This window comes from Filicampus tigris, chromosome 18 (assembly GCF_054856515.1).
Source record: "Filicampus tigris isolate MCC_2025a chromosome 18, RoL_Ftig_1.0, whole genome shotgun sequence".
Taxonomy (NCBI): domain Eukaryota; kingdom Metazoa; phylum Chordata; class Actinopteri; order Syngnathiformes; family Syngnathidae; genus Filicampus; species Filicampus tigris.
In genome coordinates this window covers 2,156,744-2,174,068 of record NC_141234.1, presented here as the reverse complement: position 1 = coordinate 2,174,068, position 17,325 = coordinate 2,156,744, and the positions used below count along the sequence as shown (strand labels likewise).

The 17,325-nt window shown below is 42.5% G+C and overlaps 1 protein-coding gene across 16 annotated transcripts in view; it reads left to right on the top strand.

Moving 5' to 3' along the window:
• The window catches only part of clasp2 (cytoplasmic linker associated protein 2), a 37,412-nt gene that overhangs the window by 5,368 nt on the left and 14,719 nt on the right, over positions 1-17,325 (top strand). For 9 of the 16 annotated variants that reach the window (XM_086013955.1, XM_086013943.1, XM_086013952.1 and 6 more), the window contains exons 4-21: positions 171-262; positions 1,594-1,669; positions 2,548-2,645; positions 5,272-5,342; positions 11,203-11,334; positions 11,648-11,721; positions 11,809-11,901; positions 11,986-12,131; positions 12,212-12,347; positions 12,577-12,647; positions 12,727-12,786; positions 12,966-13,043; positions 13,131-13,298; positions 13,863-13,903; positions 14,106-14,276; positions 15,449-15,472; positions 16,883-16,984; positions 17,110-17,136. In XM_086013955.1, coding sequence (XP_085870081.1) covers positions 171-262; positions 1,594-1,669; positions 2,548-2,645; positions 5,272-5,342; positions 11,203-11,334; positions 11,648-11,721; positions 11,809-11,901; positions 11,986-12,131; positions 12,212-12,347; positions 12,577-12,647; positions 12,727-12,786; positions 12,966-13,043; positions 13,131-13,298; positions 13,863-13,903; positions 14,106-14,276; positions 15,449-15,472; positions 16,883-16,984; positions 17,110-17,136 — 1,660 coding nt within the window. The remainder of the gene's footprint in view (positions 1-170; positions 263-1,593; positions 1,670-2,547; positions 2,646-5,271; positions 5,343-11,202; positions 11,335-11,647; positions 11,722-11,808; positions 11,902-11,985; positions 12,132-12,211; positions 12,348-12,576; positions 12,648-12,726; positions 12,787-12,965; positions 13,044-13,130; positions 13,299-13,862; positions 13,904-14,105; positions 14,277-15,448; positions 15,473-16,882; positions 16,985-17,109; positions 17,137-17,325) is intronic. The other 7 variants (XM_086013945.1, XM_086013953.1, XM_086013940.1 and 4 more) reach the window with 3 other exon arrangements.

Here is a 17,325-nt window from a genome sequence, read left to right as displayed (position 1 = left end):
TTCACTGGTAAGCGCCGCAGCAGCTTTCATGTGCTGGCCATCTGTGTTGCCATCACACTCACTCACTGCAGATCGCCACCAAAGCGCCGGCTGTCTTAATCTTCTAGCATCCTGCCGTCTCTTTTCCCTTTTGCCCATTCCCCCGCTACTGCGCTCTCCCGTCCCCGCAGTACATTTGGGAAAGGCTGCTGCCCGGATTCAAACACAAGAACTTCCGCAGCCGAGAAGGACTCTGCTTCTGCCTCAGTGCCACGCTCAGCTTGTAAGTAGGATTTTAAAAAATGTATGTATAATTATTACTTCTTGAGAAGAAATAACCAGATGTACTAGTCCCCAATTCTGTGTAAAGTAATTTCAAGATATTATGTCATGGCCTCATGTCGCATTGCTCTCTGGGATTAATCCTCTTAGTTTATTTGCAAAGTCTGGCTCGCGGGCCATATACGGTCGACTCCGGTATTTAAACCGGACCACCGAGCATTTACATGTCCATTTGAGCTTTGTTCTTTTCTCCCCCTCATCTACAAACGACATGGCCCCTCCCGTCACGGTTTAAAAATCACATAAAAGCGCACGAACGTTTCAACGGGCTTCTCTTTGTTCATTGCGCCCTCAAAAGTCTGTTGTCGATTAACAACCACTGCAGTCCTCACATGATCTTCTGGCCAGAATTGCCAAACATAACATCACCACCCCCTCCTCCATTAGTAGGCGCTCTGACCACAGAGGCTCCCACTAGTTCCAACTGAGAAAAGTCAAAACGTGCTGAGGCGGCATATTCCCACCATTTATCGCCTTTTTTTTTTTTGTCTCTCTTTCTTTTTTACTCGCATTACGTGAAAGCACTGCCACATGATCCGCTGCCCTGCGTTACTTGAGCTGCGCCTCCCCAGTCATCATGCGCTGGCTTGGCGGAAAGACGACCGAGTCATGGATGGATCATAAAGACTTTTTCTTTGTCAGTGAGAAGTCTTCTTGGCGCTAAATGTGAGCTTTTAGCATAAAGAAACGCTTTGCAGATGTTTCTCGCTAACTGTCTCACCTCACAGTTGGAACATCGTGGCCTAGTAGAGTGGAGCCGCTATTGCTCGCGCCTTTTTGCCAATGGGTTTCGGCGACGTGCGAGCTGTCTAGCCGCTACCTGGGCTGTAAATCACTCGATGGGTTTACATAACATGCCTTTGCATTTCAAACGGTTCAAAGGAGTGTCATGACAAACAGTGTTGGAACAAAAGCAATATTTGGTAACGTACAAAAAAAATGTACGTGTTTGTGGAAAAAATGGTTACAAAGGGAAAATATGCAAATTACTAGACAAATGATACAAATACTGTATTTACATGTAATGACTATTAAAAAAAAGAAAAAATCTAGGAAAAATATTAGACAAAAATACAAAGATATTCAGACAAAAGATATGCTAATGTTGGGGGAAAAGACAAATATATGACACAAAGTATTCAATAGTAACAAAATGGAAAGAACTGAAGAATTGATTTAAAAAAAAAAAAGTAAAATGTTTGCTGTTGTATGCCGTTTTTTTTTTGTTTTTTTTTATGTTTATTTCTAACATCGCCATTGTGCGCCTGGCAGGTATGGCGCCCAGACGTTGAGCCTGAGCAAGATCACTCCTTATCTTTGCACTCTGACGGCAGACCAGAACCCTCAGGTAAGAGCTACATTAGCACAGCAGCTATTTTTAGCGTCATTAGCCACGGAGATGCACACTTTTGGGGCGGGGAGCTCACTAAACCGAAATGTGCTGCTGTCGTCTACCCGGCGATTATCCACCCGCGCTCTGTCCCCACCAATCAGCGTCCCGAGCGCCCACCCCTCAGTTGCCCCTTTTAAAAACGGCGTCCAGCCGTCCAATCACAGCATTGCAATAAAATGAATAAAGGTTCCCTGCAGGGATTATAATATTCTAATGTGTTTTCTTCACAAGTGCAGTTAATGGTGGAATACAAACATCTGATTTGGAAAGAAAAAAAGATTGAAACTGAGACAAGAAAGCCGAATAATGCACTTAATGGCCTTAACGCCTTTGATTGCCGGTGAGTGCTCAGCTGACAGCGTCTGTGCTTCTCGCCTTGTGCGCTTGAAAAAAGTACTTTGCTTTAAAGTGGCTGAAATTATGCAACAGTCCTCCACTATTCACTTCTAAAAATTACATGTATTGTAGAACTGACTGAATAGTTTTTTTCATAGTTCTCAATTATTTGACCTACTTATATTGTATATATTTTATAATTTTATGATATATATTTTATATATTAGGTACTCATCTTTTTTAATTAAATATACAACTTTTTGTCATTCATTTTATTTGAGATTATTGTTTTATTTTATTTTTGTCTGAAAGACTTTGTCGAAAAGATTTCTTCTCGAAAATTGTGGGTACAGGCGTTATTAAACTTTTGCAACCTCCTCATTGCATTTCAAAGACTCTTTACAAAGCTCTGTACTGCTGCTGTTTTTTGTTAGCAAAGTATGTACCTATACGTACGTTTTTAAACACTTCCCACTTTGAATTGCTGTGACGCACAGGTACGAGAGGCCTCCATCACAACAATAGTGGATATTTACCGACACGTCGGCGAGAGGGTACGAGCCGACTTGGCAAAGAGAGGACTGCCTGCCGCGCGGTCAGTTGTTTTCACACACCACATACAAGCACACGCACACACAAGCACAAAGCGCTCGGTCAGTCCCAGGCCACGCCATGCACCACTCTGCCCTTCACAGAGACGCTTTTTATCCCGAGCACAATGCTGACTGGCGCTGGTCGGTTTGGAGGAGCGGGGAGGGGGTGCTGGCTGATGGGAAGCTCGAAGTATTGTGTCGCCCTGCGACTGAGATGAGATGAAATCGCCTTTATAGCGACCCAAATTATTCTACTATTAAAGAAAAAACTAAATACCAGGGAAAATATGTTAGACCAAAAACACACACATATTAGATTTTTTTTTTTTTGTAATACTTTAGTAGAAATTTAAAGAATAAATACATTTTAAAAAGTACTGCTGCAACAGTACAAAAATGAAATACAAATACACTACTGGGAAAAAAATTACATAAAAATACGAAAACAAAAAATGCTGGAATTTTTTAATTCCAGTTTGGAAATATATAATAAAATAAAAAAAAAACTGGGAAAAATATAATTTTAGAAAAAAATATTTGACAAGAAAATGAAATATTTTAAAATATTAGGAGAAGGAATTAAAAAAAAATCAACAAAAAAATCAATGTTTGATGAAATGTACACAAATTAAAACAATGTATTATTACAAATATCAAATACATAAATGTTGAAAAATATCAAATGTAGACAAAAACATTGAACAAAAAATAACACGAGATTAAAAATACACCGATATTTAGAAAAGAAAAAAACCGAAATGAAATAATCCCCAAATATTAAACGGAGAAATATCCCAAAATTTGACAAAATCTGATCAGTAAAGCGCTTCGTTGGCCAGCTGCATGTTGACGGTTATGATTCCATTTGGCCTCGTCATCCCTGTCTGCAAAGGGCCCCGTGCGCTGACTGCTAGCAGTGAGTGTTGCGTCTGCCAATGCCGACGTGTCATGTGTTGTGCACATCCAGTCTCCCGTGTGAACGCTCAGCCGTCTGCAGGGAAGTGCACGACTTGTCCACAGGGACAAAAACCGACATTCACCAGAGCATTGTGACAGGCTTTGTTACCTTTGTTGGGTCTGCGGCCTCTCGCTGGTATGCAGAGCCGAAGTTTCGCTGACCCTATCGTATATCAACTTGTAAGAGTTTTGCATCTGATAAGGAAGACAATGAGGACGCTGCGCTAGACAATGGAGGGAGTTGACAACAAAAGATGGCAAACCAGAAGTGATTGCGAGGTGTCATGCTTAAAACGTGGACTTGTAGCACTCTCATGGCTGTCTTGTACAAACGTTAATCTGTGGACTTTTGATGAGGAAAACATGAAGAGGGCAAATGGGATGAGCAAGCGAGACGGACATGGTAATCAGAAAAGATGTTCATCATCAGTCAGGCCCTAATATCCATGTGAGGTTTGTTTTATTTGTTGCTCGCGCTTGTGTTCAAATAGACAAAACGTTTAGTTTCGGATTTGTTTTGCACTGTGTGTTAGCCTTAAGCTAGTTGTCTTTTGTAAGACAAACTTCATGTGGTTTGGTTAAATGCACAAAATGTGATTCTCTTTTTGGGCTGAAGTTCACAGTAAACTTCTACTGGGAGTGGCGACACACAGCTTGGAGCTTCATTTTTCAAATATTATTCACATCTGCCAGATTGCTGCTTGTTGTGCTTGTTTTTTTTTTGCGTGCAATGCCTTCCTTGTATCTTGAGAAACTCACATCGGGGTGACTTTTAAATCAAGGTACTAAGGTGTTATTACCTCATATTCATTCAACACCTGCCAGAATGACCTGAAAATAAAAAGCTGAATGGCACACGGCGTGTTGAGTATTCCTCCACTTTGGGCGTCTTCCATCTTACAGCGTAGACTTGTCACTATTGAGCTGCCTTGCTTACATACAAATGTGGATTTGCGGAAAACACAAAGAAGGCAAACGGGGTGAGGCGACACAGACATGGCTCGTCTTTTTGCTCTGCAGCCCCTCCCCCCCCCCCCCCCTGACCACAATGCGCGTGCGCATGTGTGTATATGGAGGGAGGTTATGTAAAGGGTAACCAGATCTGCTGGCTGCTTATCACACACACAGTCAAACCTTGGCATGACTGTGTGTCCCCCCCCCTCCCTGCCCGCCACCACCCCCCAGCATTCGATTGACACGTCCAGTACGCATGTAGAACAGTAGGTGGTGCTTTGTTGCGTGCATGCTTTGCCCTCCCCTCCCCTCGCCTCCCTCCCTCCCCTCGGAGAGCCACTGCACCATGTTGGATACAAAGAGCTGAAGAACGGAGCGAGTCACCGGCTCGGCGCCCAGCCGGGGGAATACGCTGTGGAAACTAGGAGCAGATCCTCTCTTTGGCAATTTAATATGCAAATGAAAGGAGGGGGAGTCCATTTTACACGTCGGAATCAAAGCGGTGAGCAGAGTGCGCGTTACCCCAGGGCGTGTTGCGCTTCTATTTTTGTCATACATGTGCAAACCGGCGAGGCGACGTCCATCTTGTGTTGTTGTTGTGTCGACACACCCACCCGGAGAGACGCTCACGTGCGGTGGAAAACATCAATAGGAACAGGAAGAACAAATAGATCGGGACGTAATGGTTATTTAACATTTGTTTTCTTCTCCCTGCAGGTTGCAGACCATATTCGCTCGCTTTGATGAGGCTCTGAATTCAGGCAACATGGCTCTCATCCCCAGTCACGGTCAGTGTCTCGTCTTATTTACTTTGCTGGACGACGCCCACCATCTTGTTGAGTCATGTCAAGAAGATTTTGCTCTTGTCATGTATGTGCGTGTGTGTTGTGTTTGCGGCTTGACCGTGTGCTCTTGTGATTGTGTCACTCGGTTGCCATGTAATCGGACCTAACAGGATTAATGGTTTAGTGTGTGTGTGTGTGTGTGTGTGCAGCCGTACAGTGGACAGTGCGTGACCTTCTCTTTGTCCAAGTATAAATAGAATTGATGTTGTCATGCTGTATGGGACAAAAAAGTGTATATGGACACATTTTGTGCAGTTTATAAAGCTACTTGGATTGTTGTCACTGTCCAACAAAAAAAGCTCCAAATGTGTTTCATTTTTATTTGGGTACGTTTTTATTTCATTTTTATGCAAAATTTTCAAAATGCAGTTGTATTTTGGTATAGAAAAAGCATACATCTCTACATTTAGTTGTTTTTGTTGAAACAACAAAATTAATGTATAATTTTTGTGCAAATAAAACTCAAATGGTCAGAGTTTTACATTTTTAATTTCTTCTAATATTTTGTAATTTTTAGATGATTTCATCATTATTAGCTAGCTTGTTTTTGCATTTTCATTGTTTTTATTATTTAATCTAAAACCTAACTTTTGGGCCTCTTTTTTGCGCGTGTTGCGCAATTTTTATTTATGCTCGAACCGAAAGTTAAACACCTACTATTTTATTATTTTTGCTATATGTATTTTCCAGCTAAAATTACACCTTTTTGTCGGATCAACAAAAAACACTTCTGTGTGGTTCAAACGTAATTATCCGTTTCTTCGCCTGTCTTCAGATGAATATACCACGCTCGTATTACGTTCTCTTTAGTCTTACTATTAGCCGGACACGCTAGTGTATCTTTAGGCTTCCGTGTCACCGTATATCACAGCCATCAGCTTGTTTACTCGCAGCGGAGTGTTTTTGAAGATGCCGTCTCCAGTGGCAACTGTGCTTGGTTGGTGGGGAGGAGAGGCAGGCAGGCAGGCGGGTTTACTTTTAACTTGGGCAGCTGCTTGGCTGCACATTGGCACGGGTATTAACGAGCACGTGTGTTAGGATCATTACAGTACAGCGGTGCATCTACTACTCTATCGACAGCTTTATTTGCACGTGCAAGTGAATTGTCATTGGTGGTAGCATGAGTCACTTGATGTTCCTGGCTAAGTCGTGTGCTTTTCTTGGCATTAAATCTTCATGTCAGTTGTCTCCGCCAAGGTAATTGCTTGAATGACCAAAGTCACTCATTCGAGTGAAAATTGAGTGAAAGACAAGTCTGGAAGTTCAGCCCCCATGTCCAATTTAACTTGGCAATATGAAATTTGGTCGGCATGCCTAATACGGGTGGTCTCAAGAAGCCATACCCCAAAAAGATACAGGAACTCTGCCATTTTGACGTGAAGCAGACATTTAGGGTCATTTTTGCCATTTCCAGTGGAAGAAGTGTGCCATTTTGGTTCAGAATGGCCATTTTGATGTCATTTTGTCCAGTTGTAAAGAGAAGACGTCCTAGAGATTTTGTTTCCACACAGATGGCCAGCACTCGATTTCAAACATTTGGACTTTTTATAATTGCATGTGAGCAAGGGCATGGCAGCGATGTTTGACCACTCGCTATAGAACACAAATTTCTTGGTCTCGTCGTTTGGCTTGTTTTTGGTCTCAAAGGAATATCTACCCAAACGTGTGGATGATGGTTATCCAAGGTGTTGCGTCGGACCCATTAAACCTGAAGAGAGAACGCCATAATCGCTCTCTTCAGGGCTTTGAGGCAGCTGTTGGGGAGAGAATGGGAAGGAAGGAGGATTAAGGGAAAGAAGTTGACCGAGATCTCGTCAGTTGGTCAGTGGTCGGGTCGCTGCCTCTCTCGCCTGGCGCCTCCTCGCCCCCATTCATCATGACGGACACACAGACAGACTGAGGGTTAGAAAACGAAGGCGGCAGCGAGATTAAGCAAGCTCCAGTCATGGCTTTTGGGAAAGATGGCGGCCGTAAGTGTGTGTTGTTTAATCCCATCTGGCCGTGTTGTCGCTGGCACCCACACAAAACACGGCCACCATACGCTTTTATGGTGAAATCATCTTAAATGTCATGAAAAAGCTCACAAAGGCTCTGCAGTGGTGCCCTATTGGTTTTTATTATTATTATTATTATTATTATTATTATTACTATTGTTGTAGGGATTGCAATGCAGTCATCTGATAAGATTGACTACTCTCTTCTTCTTCTGTGAAGTTGTTCGCTTTGGGGCTAAAGTCGTCCTGGAAAGGTTCCGCCTCGGGAGTTGGTGTCTGACCAATAGCAGAGGCAGGATGGCACCAGTGTAAGGGGGAGAGCTGCAGAGTTTGAAACAGGCGTGAAGTTCAACCCAAGTCCTGTTCTGTTGATCTCATTATCTGATTGCTTTGCTGGCTTCTGACAAAGGAGGTTTGCTCATTAAATCTCCGTTTTTTTTTTTTTTAAATATGAAAATACTTAAAACCGTTTTGTTGTTGTTTGGGTTATTTGTTTACTTGTCAACCAACTTTAATGCCTTGGAATATATGCTAGCGATTCATTCCATTTGTTTGAAATTGAGTGAGTGAGCCCACTCCATTAGTGTCATTGGAATGGTCAAAATCAAGGTTCCCATTTTGACATTGAAGGTGCAGTCCATGATTGCGCTCAGCGCTTCCCATTCATCGGTGCAACGCTGGGGCAACTCCCATTTCCATGCTGCATGCAAAAACTTCCCATAATTTTAGATTCAAAGACTAATAATAGAAGACTCTGAAGTTAAATAGTACTTGGGTGCCAGTGCATCTGCATGTTGGTATCAATAAATATTTTCATCTTTGAAATGAAATATTGATCGATTTGACGGATGTTTGGGAAATAAAACAGAAGAAAACCACAATTTCTGTAAAAACAAGTATCCAAAAGGAGTAATCATTGCCACATAAATTTCCAAGATATAAATCCTGCCAATTTTATAGCAGCCATTAAATTTGAAATGGCTCTCTGGAAAAACAACAAAAATGGAGTTAGCTGTTATATTGTTATTATACGGAAAAAGTCCCAGTCACGCTTCTTCAGCTTCGTCCTGTCTGAAATGATGGTTGTCAGGCCGCACAATAAAAGCGGCGTACACGCCAAACACATTTGTCGACTTGCAAAGTGACCGCAAGTAGCAGCTTTCATGGCCTGCATACTTTTGGTGTTGATAGTGACTGACACACACACACACTTACTTTGTGTCCACAGTACACACGTTCGCAGACAATCTCATTCTGCTCCAATGCCTCGGCAGCTCTGCGAATGGAAAGCGTGACCCCGTTTCCAAGGTTCGGTGGGTTGCCAGGGGAAATCTGTGCTCTGAATATTATGATTTATCCCCCGTCGCCCTCACTTGAGATCTCCAATTATACCTGTCTGACTTTGTCTGTGTGAATCCAGGCCTGTGTTTTCAGTCGTGTTTTGATGGGAGTTTGTGAGCGACTGCACAACGCCTTCCCCGCTGTTTTTATTAAGGTGGTTTGTGATGCATCCATTTTGTGTCTTTAAAAACAAAGCATCCATGTGGTCGCAACTGCTTCGTGTTCATAAAACTCTTGCGTCTAAAATCATATTTCTCCTTATGAGAATGGATGTCATTTTCATGAATCCGTTCCATTTCCCAAAACAACCCAATTCAAATTTTTGTAATGTCTTTTTTAATAAGGGAAAAAAAATATGTACTTTAGAAACATATAGTAATTACATAATTTAATAAAATGTAAAGAATAAAACTGTTTTTGTCACTTTTTTTTTGTTTTGTTTCAGTTTAATGGACATTGTGCTGCTCTTTCTGGAGTGCACGCTTTGGCCACCCGGGGGCAGTATGATACAGACAGATTGTGATATGTCAGTCTCCTGTTACTATGGCAACGCTGCTCTTGGACATCACCGTTAAAATATTGTGCATGTTGTCTGTTTCTCTAATAGTACAAGAGAAGTGTGCAACAATGGAACAAAGCAAAGTATAGATGCTGTTTGTATGCATTTTATTTTGGTCTAATGGTTAGAAGTTGGCCTGCACGTCGCCACGGCAACAGCCTGTGTGCATGTTGCCTGGTCTGTGCTCATCCTTGCCACCCCCTCATTTCCTGTCTTTTTTGTCTTTTGCCCTTTGTCCACAAGCATGGATACTCCACAAGGGTCTGATTCGAGACCCTCGCAGGCTGTGACAAAATTGCAACTACAATGATCATGCTAATAAATCTCAGAATCAGCAACACTTTTTTTTTTTCTAACGTGCAAAATTCACAAGTGAAAGTGATTTTAAAGTCACCGAAAATAGTAATTGTATTTCTTATGTGCACATGAGAAATCATATACAGCAACAATTAAAATAGTTTTTATAACCCCAAGAAATGTACTTGAAATTGTGAGTGTTTTTATTGCTCTGGACACCCTTTGCCATTTCTTATTGAACAAACGTCCCGCAAATTTTGCGTCCAGACTTTGCCTGTTATGCGCTGTCAATGCTAATGAGTTTAGCTTAACCAGAGACTCACAGCCAAAAAGCCTGTTAAAATTCCCTGCGTGTGTTCGTGTGTGCTGCCTCCGCACTGGCTGCAACAGGATGATGTCACCTCTCATCCGATTGGCTGTCCAAATCCTGGCTGAGCGCAAAGGGAGGGGACCGGGAGAGCTCGGAAAGAGGAGTGAAAGAAAATGCCGGCACTCGCCGGGGCGCAGGGATTTTCTTTTTGCGGGGCCATGTCATCGTTCGCCCGGCGTTTTGTGTGAGGCAAGGGTCCGGCAGAAGAGGGGGGCGCCGGCACGTCCGCCTCCCTCCAGAATGAGGCGACTGATCTGTCAACGCATCTGTGACTGTGAGTGTGGAGGCGGACCTGGGCGTTGTATGCATGATTGTTTGGACCTCTTTAGTGCCAGTGATGTTTTCATGTGCACTTGAGCAAAGGTGCCGGCCGGGCGGCTTTGTCGCATTTGCCCTTCTCCGTCTCCATGATGTATTGTCTTGCATTGTGTCACATGCTAGACTCCCAGCTGGCCTAATATCTGCCATTGTCTGGGGTATTGTCGCAATTGTGTCTCTGTCAAAATGGACCCATCGGTCTTTCGGATCGATTTAATAATGCCTTGCGAAGCTGTCGCCAGATTATAAAAGTCCTTGTCCTCTGGTAGTTATGATGCTAGTTATATTAGTTGACCGTTATGACTGTGGACCCCGATAAAAATAAAAATCACCTTATATTACATATATACAACAAAGTGATGAATAGCAATAAACGTGTTCAAATATTATTACATTTGTTTTTGAAAGGGGGATTGGTAACCAAAAATGCTTGCAATATCTCAACATGTTAAAAAGTGAAGATATTTGGAATGTTGGTGTTCTAGCGAGAAGCAAAGACGATGCACATAATTTGCTTTTGCGGGACACATGAAATGATGTGGGCCAGATCTGGCTCCCTGGGCCTTAAGTTTGTGTTGAGTTGTGTGTGTTTCTCAACCTTTTATTGAGCCAAGGCACATATTTCACATCGGAAAAAATCTCACGGCACACCACTTAGCGAAACGAAAGTGACTATACAGGGTCATAATGGACCTCCTGTCATCTAGTTGTTGTCTCGTGTTGCTGTTTTGTATGAAAGGTACCAACAAGAACTTGGGGAGCAAAAATGCTTTGTCAAATTCCTGGCGTCAGAGGTAGTAACAGTGACCCAAGACTCACTCACTTTCATTGTGTGAAACACACAAGGCGGATAAACGCCTACTTTTAACACTCTCTGATGCATCAATTCATCAAGACAAACTAACCGCCTTACCCTCTCCGCAGATCGAAGTTTTGACGATGACGACAGCGTGGATGGGAACCGTTCATCATCTTCGGGCTTCAAAATCCCCAAAGTTCCCAAGAAGACTGCCGAGTCGGCGGCGGCCCGTCGAGCAAATGCCGCCGGAAAGCTAGGTTAGCATGCTGCTCCTTTAAAAAATACAACGCTTTTATTATTACCATCCATGGCAGTGCCTTGGAAACACAAGAGTAAGCAATTTTCTTCCTTTTGAGAGCTTCCGTTCGTCTTCCTGCTCAAGCTGCTTTGGAGTGTTCATCCTTGTATTGATTCCAAGCAAGTTGTGTTCCAGTATCAGTTTTCTAGTACAGTTCAGTTCACCATGCTCCATTTTGAGCCCGATTTTTGTTTCTAATGTGTATCTTAGCACCTCCAGCAGAGCCTAAAAGTGATCCAGTTATTTTTGTATCACACACTGTGACATTGCAGGGTCCAAGGAAAGCGCCGGGGCCGTGGACGAGGATGACTTTGTCAAAGCCTTCACAGATGTCCCGTCTGTGCAGGTAGATTGACATCTTTTCAAAAGGGGCTGTTCTTAGTCCTTGCTTGGCTTCTCTCCAAAAACGACAACAACAAAAATCTTCTTTTAGATCTACTCTAGCAGAGATCTGGAGGACAACCTCAACAAGATCCGGGAGATCTGCTCCGATGACAAGCATGACTGGGACCAGCGGGCCAACGCCGTAAGTGATGCCCCGCTGTAACCTGGTCTTAGGAATTCAAGTGATGTTAATTTTTGAAGGTGTTTTTTACTTTAATGTCATCAGATGAAGAAGATCCGCTCCCTGCTAGTGGCCGGCGCTACGTCCTATGACTGCTTCTACCAGCACCTCCGCCTCCTGGACGGAGCATTCAAGCTCTCCGCTAAGGACCTGCGATCCCAAGTGGTCCGAGAGGCTTGCATCACCGTGGCGTAGGTGTCACTAATGTATACTGTATGTTCAACCCCATTTTTGGTATAGTATTGCGCTAATATAGCACCTTTACGTGTAGACATCTTTCGTCCGTGCTGGGCAACAAATTCGACCACGGCGCCGAAGCCATCGTCCCCATCCTCTTCAACCTCATCCCCAACTGTGCCAAAGTCATGGCCACCTCTGGCGTGTCGGCCATTCGCATCATCATAAAGGTACGCGATATACACGTAGACAAAATACATTAAAAAAAAAAAAACACAACATAGGATGAAATGCAACAAAGGAAACATGGAAAAAATACAACGGTGGAAGAAAAATACTGAAATCTTGGAAATGCTAATACAATATACTAAACAAAAAATGTACTCCATATTAGATACAGACTTTACATTTCTAAAATGATATTCATGATGTCTGATGGGCTTTGTGTCTTTCTTTCAGCACACGCACGTCCCTCGACTGATCCCGTTGATAACCAGTAACTGCGCGTCCAAGTCTGTGGCTGTTAGAAGGTGAGACAAGGTCAATATGCACTTTTAAAGCTAACAACAATCACGTGGTCATCATTCAAAAGAAAAATGCATTCTTCAGGCGCTGTTATGACTTCTTGGACCTTCTACTGCAAGAGTGGCAGACGCATTCTCTAGAGAGGTGAGGACTCCATGTGGTGTATTCTTCATCCAGCGTATTTTTTTTTGACCTCATATAATAATGTTTTGTGATTTCTTTATAACATGTGCATTATTTATGGGCAGATATGTATGTATTTTTGTATCTTTATTTCTAATATTGTGCATTTTCTTCAATTTACACATACTTCTCTCTCACAGGCACACAGCTGTTTTAGTGGAAAGCATCAAGAAGGGAATTCGAGACGCCGACTCGGAGGCGCGGGTAGAAGCCCGCAAGTAAGCTGCGCTCCAAAATGTTTTCATTTGAGGAAACCCGAGCACTTTCCTCACTCACCATCTCATCTCTCTACCTCCTTCCTTCAGGGCTTACTGGGGCCTGAGGAACCACTTCCCGGGGGAGGCAGACGCGCTCTACAACTCTCTGGAATCGTCGTACCAGCGCACCCTGCAGTCGTGCCTGAAGAGCTCGGGCAGCGTGGCCTCGCTGCCTCAGAGCGACCGATCGTCGTCGTCCTCGCAGGAGAGCCTCAAGTAAGGCAGATTAAGAAAAAATACATTACACGAAAAATACAAAAATATTCAATGAAATATTCTTATTAGATGTGTGTAAACCAGGAATATACAAAATATTCAAACAGAAAAAATGCAAACAATAGAGAGAAAATAAAATCATACAAAAAAACAATTGAATTAAATAACATTTAAAGAAAAAAATATGCAAAACAAAATATCAGAACAAAAATAAAACTCTATCGGGGAAAAAAATAGAAAACCATTCAAAAAATCAGGGAAAAAACAGATGAAAAATCCCCAAATATTCTAAAAGCGGTTATACTATCGTACCAAAAAATACAGTAGATGAAAAATACAAAAATATATTTTTACATTTTTACTATCATGCAAACGAATGAACAAAAACACAAAATGAACTAAGATACAAATATATATTAGAAAAAAAGTAAAACCATACATTACATTTGAAAAAAATACAAAAATATTCTTTCAGGAATAAAGTACAATACTAAAAGCATACTCATCAACAGCCGCATTCTAATTTGAAACTTTCTAAAAGTTGATATTGTCTTGCTTGCGCAGTCGGCCGCTGTCTTCAAAGTGGTCGGCAGCTCCGGGGCGAGGTGAGTCCACACGTGCACAAGCACACACGGAACACAAACACACACTCAACACACACACACACGTGGAACACATCATCCCTTTCATCATCGTGCTTGTTTACATCCCATCTGTTTATTTTTGTACTGTGATTCCTGCACGTGTTTTTTGTCATGACCTTCCTCCCACTGCTCCCCCCCCCCACACCCCCTGCCACCCCGTCAGTCCCCGTGGGTTCAAAAGGCGGCGGCGGGGCGTCGTCGTTGTCGGCGGCCTCCCTGCAGCGCTCCCGCAGTGACGTGGATGTGAACGCCGCTGCTCTGGCCAAGCACCGGCACGTGGCGCCGGCGCCAAAGGGGCCCAGCCGCCTGCCCCCCGGCTCCTACGCCTCACTGGGTAAGGGCGGCTGTCAGTCAAGCCGGTGGCCAATCAGAGAGCAGCCGGGGGACGACACATGGACTCTTTATTTTCAGAGTGTTTTCCTCCATTTCCTGGTGCTTGCGCTTTGCATGCCGCATCACTGGCTGTGTTGGGAATCTTTCACGCAGTGATACTCGGCAATCACGATATACGGATATAAAAAAAAAAACGGATTTAAAAATCCCCTCTTACCTTTCAGAACAAGAGTCAACTCGTATCGCTGCTAGCCAGTGATTAATGCCGGCAGCTAACATTTTTTGAATATTTAAACGTCTCAACTGTCAGTATGAAATTAAGTTAACCACTAATTTTAGTAAGTTTTTTTAATTTTTTATTTAGTTGGCTTAATTTTTTAGAAAACATTTATACCTTTTTTTTGTGCTATTTTTTTTTTTTTTTAAATGTTAACCAAAGTATTTGTAATAATACACCTGACGTGTATTATGAAAACTTTAAATGTACTTAAGTTTTTACAATGTATTTTGCTTTAAATAACCATTGTATTTAGTGGGGAAAACATTTTATTCCTTCATCTTAAATTATTATAATTAAAAATGATCACCTCTATTTAGTGAAAAGTTTTTTAAATTTTTTTTAAGATAACCAATGTTTTGTTTTTTTATTATAAGTATTCTGGAAAAAAAATACTAGCTTTTTTCTTTTTTTGACAATAAGCTAGCACATGAACATCAGCAGGTGGACCTTCGGTAATAAGTATGAAACTAACCAATTATGAAATTGCTTTTAAGTTCAATGTATTTTACAAAATGAATACAAACAAAGAGCTCGCATATCTCGGGTTTTCTTTTTTTCTGTTTCCCCCCATTAGTTCACTACTTTTCAAGAAGCATTATGGATACTTCGTGCACGAGAGAGGATAACCTATACTCGTTAACCACAGATTTGAATTCACAATCGGGCACTACATAGTTAATGGAGAGCGATTCCGAACACAGCCAAATGTGTTTCAGTGCATGTTTGAACGTCCAGTTCACTATCTCTGCTCAAGTTACTAACACACACTTCTCGTTTCTCTTCTCTTTTTTGGGCTTTGATTCTTTTCATTTTGATCCTTGCGTTCACTTTTCTTCCCCCTTTCTTTGATTGTTTCTTTTCCATCCTCCTCCTCCTCCCTCGCTCCTGTAAAGATGATGCCTCTGATAAAACGGATGGTAAGATCATCTCTTCCTCCTTCCTCCTCCTCTTCCCCTCACCCACTCGAACTCCCTTTGTGTGACCACACAGCCCCCCCTGCTGTCTGATTAATCACACTAGCGTCCTAAATCATAACTAGATCGAAAGCTTAATTCTAATCGTCCTCTAATTCAATTGCTTTTAAAGTTAATGCGTCTAGCATTCAGCCGGTTAGTCTTTACTCCTTGTGTGTCTGTCCTCAGGATCCGGGTCAGACAACGGTAAGGGAGGGAAAACATTTTCTGGCGCTTTGTGTTTAGAAGAATGGCTTCACGTGGGCTGCTTTTGAAGGATCCCGCGCGAATGGTGTGCAATCAGGGCTGGAACGCTTTATTGATGGCTTATTTTTCACCATAGTAATCCAAAAATGTGATTAACAAAAGGTTTGATGATGTTTTTTTTTTTTTTTTTTTTTTTATATAAAGCCCTGATTGCACTCTCACTTAAAATCTCCTCCATACTGTGATGTTTTCTGGCTCTGGCGATGCATTTCTATTTAGCTTCTTTTATACAGAGGCACAGCGAAACCAGATGATCCAGTTTTTGTCTGCTTGTGCCTTTAACACTAATAATTAGATGCCTTTGTCACCTGGTTTGACATCGACCAAGGGAGTGCTGTCTTTAAACTGCCTGTGTCTTTTGCACAGAACCCAGCACAAAAAACTCCTGTGCCTTTTTATATAGAACCCAATGAAAGTAATCTGACCATAGTACAAAGAACCAAGCAAAAAAAAAAAAGGTTTTCGTGTCATTTACTCTGAATCCAAGAAAAAGAAATCCACCATTGCCTTCAACACAGAAAAGAGGGGGGCTGAAATTCATATTTACCTTTAACACAAAGCCCATGGGTGGACGAATAATACGTATACCTTTTACACTGATCACAATAAGAAAAATCCACCTGTGCCTCTACCACAGAATCCAGTTAAACTATGAATATGTGCCATTTACACAAAACAGTTCAAAAAAATTTTCCTCATGTCCAAATTTGCAGTTCGACTTAGTCCGCCCCTTGTCGGTGCCAATTTATAACAAGCCATAAATGGCTTCTTCTACAGGTAGGAGGAGGACCTAGTGCTTACATGAAGCCCCTTTCACACAGCATTTTCCTAAAATTAACGCATCTGCACAGCAATAATTGCTTTCAACACAACAGAAATGAATGTCAGGTGTTGAACTCCATGCCCCCTGTTCCACTTTTCTGCCGTTCTTACTGATTGTGTGACGGGGGCTTGTGCACTTAGCCGCGACTTTACCCAACATCAGCTATCTCAGCTTCGGCTCTCTAGTGCATCTTTTTGTGGAGCTACATGCTAAAGCTAATGCTAGGCCTAATCTCACCATGTTTTGTGATGTGTGTGTGTGACAATCGTGTTGCCTCCTTACAGGCCGCGTGCGCACCAAGCAGCCCTTGACGACCGCCAGCAGCGTGTCCAGCCAGGTGGACTCGAGGGGACGCAGCCGCACCAAAATGGTCTCCCAGTCGCAACGTACGTTACCTCCTTCAAGGAACAACTCGATGGTGTGAGAGTGGGAGTGTGTGCATGTGTTTGCTCCTTGTGGGGTTTCTATACCTGTTACCCTCACGGCAGTGGCCATGTTTTTGTCCCTTCAGGTTCCGATGAATCAGATTGCACACCAGGTATTTTGTGCAAGTGTGTGTGTGTCAAATACTGTATGCCAAAATGTGTGCGTGTGTGTGTTACTGTGTTCCACGGTGGGAATGGTGGCCCACACGCTAAGCTCTCATTCGGGTGGGTTTTTTTTGTGCAAAAAAGTGTTGTCGTTTTTTTAAATACAGTGAAACCTCTGAGGTCCTATAGGAAAACAG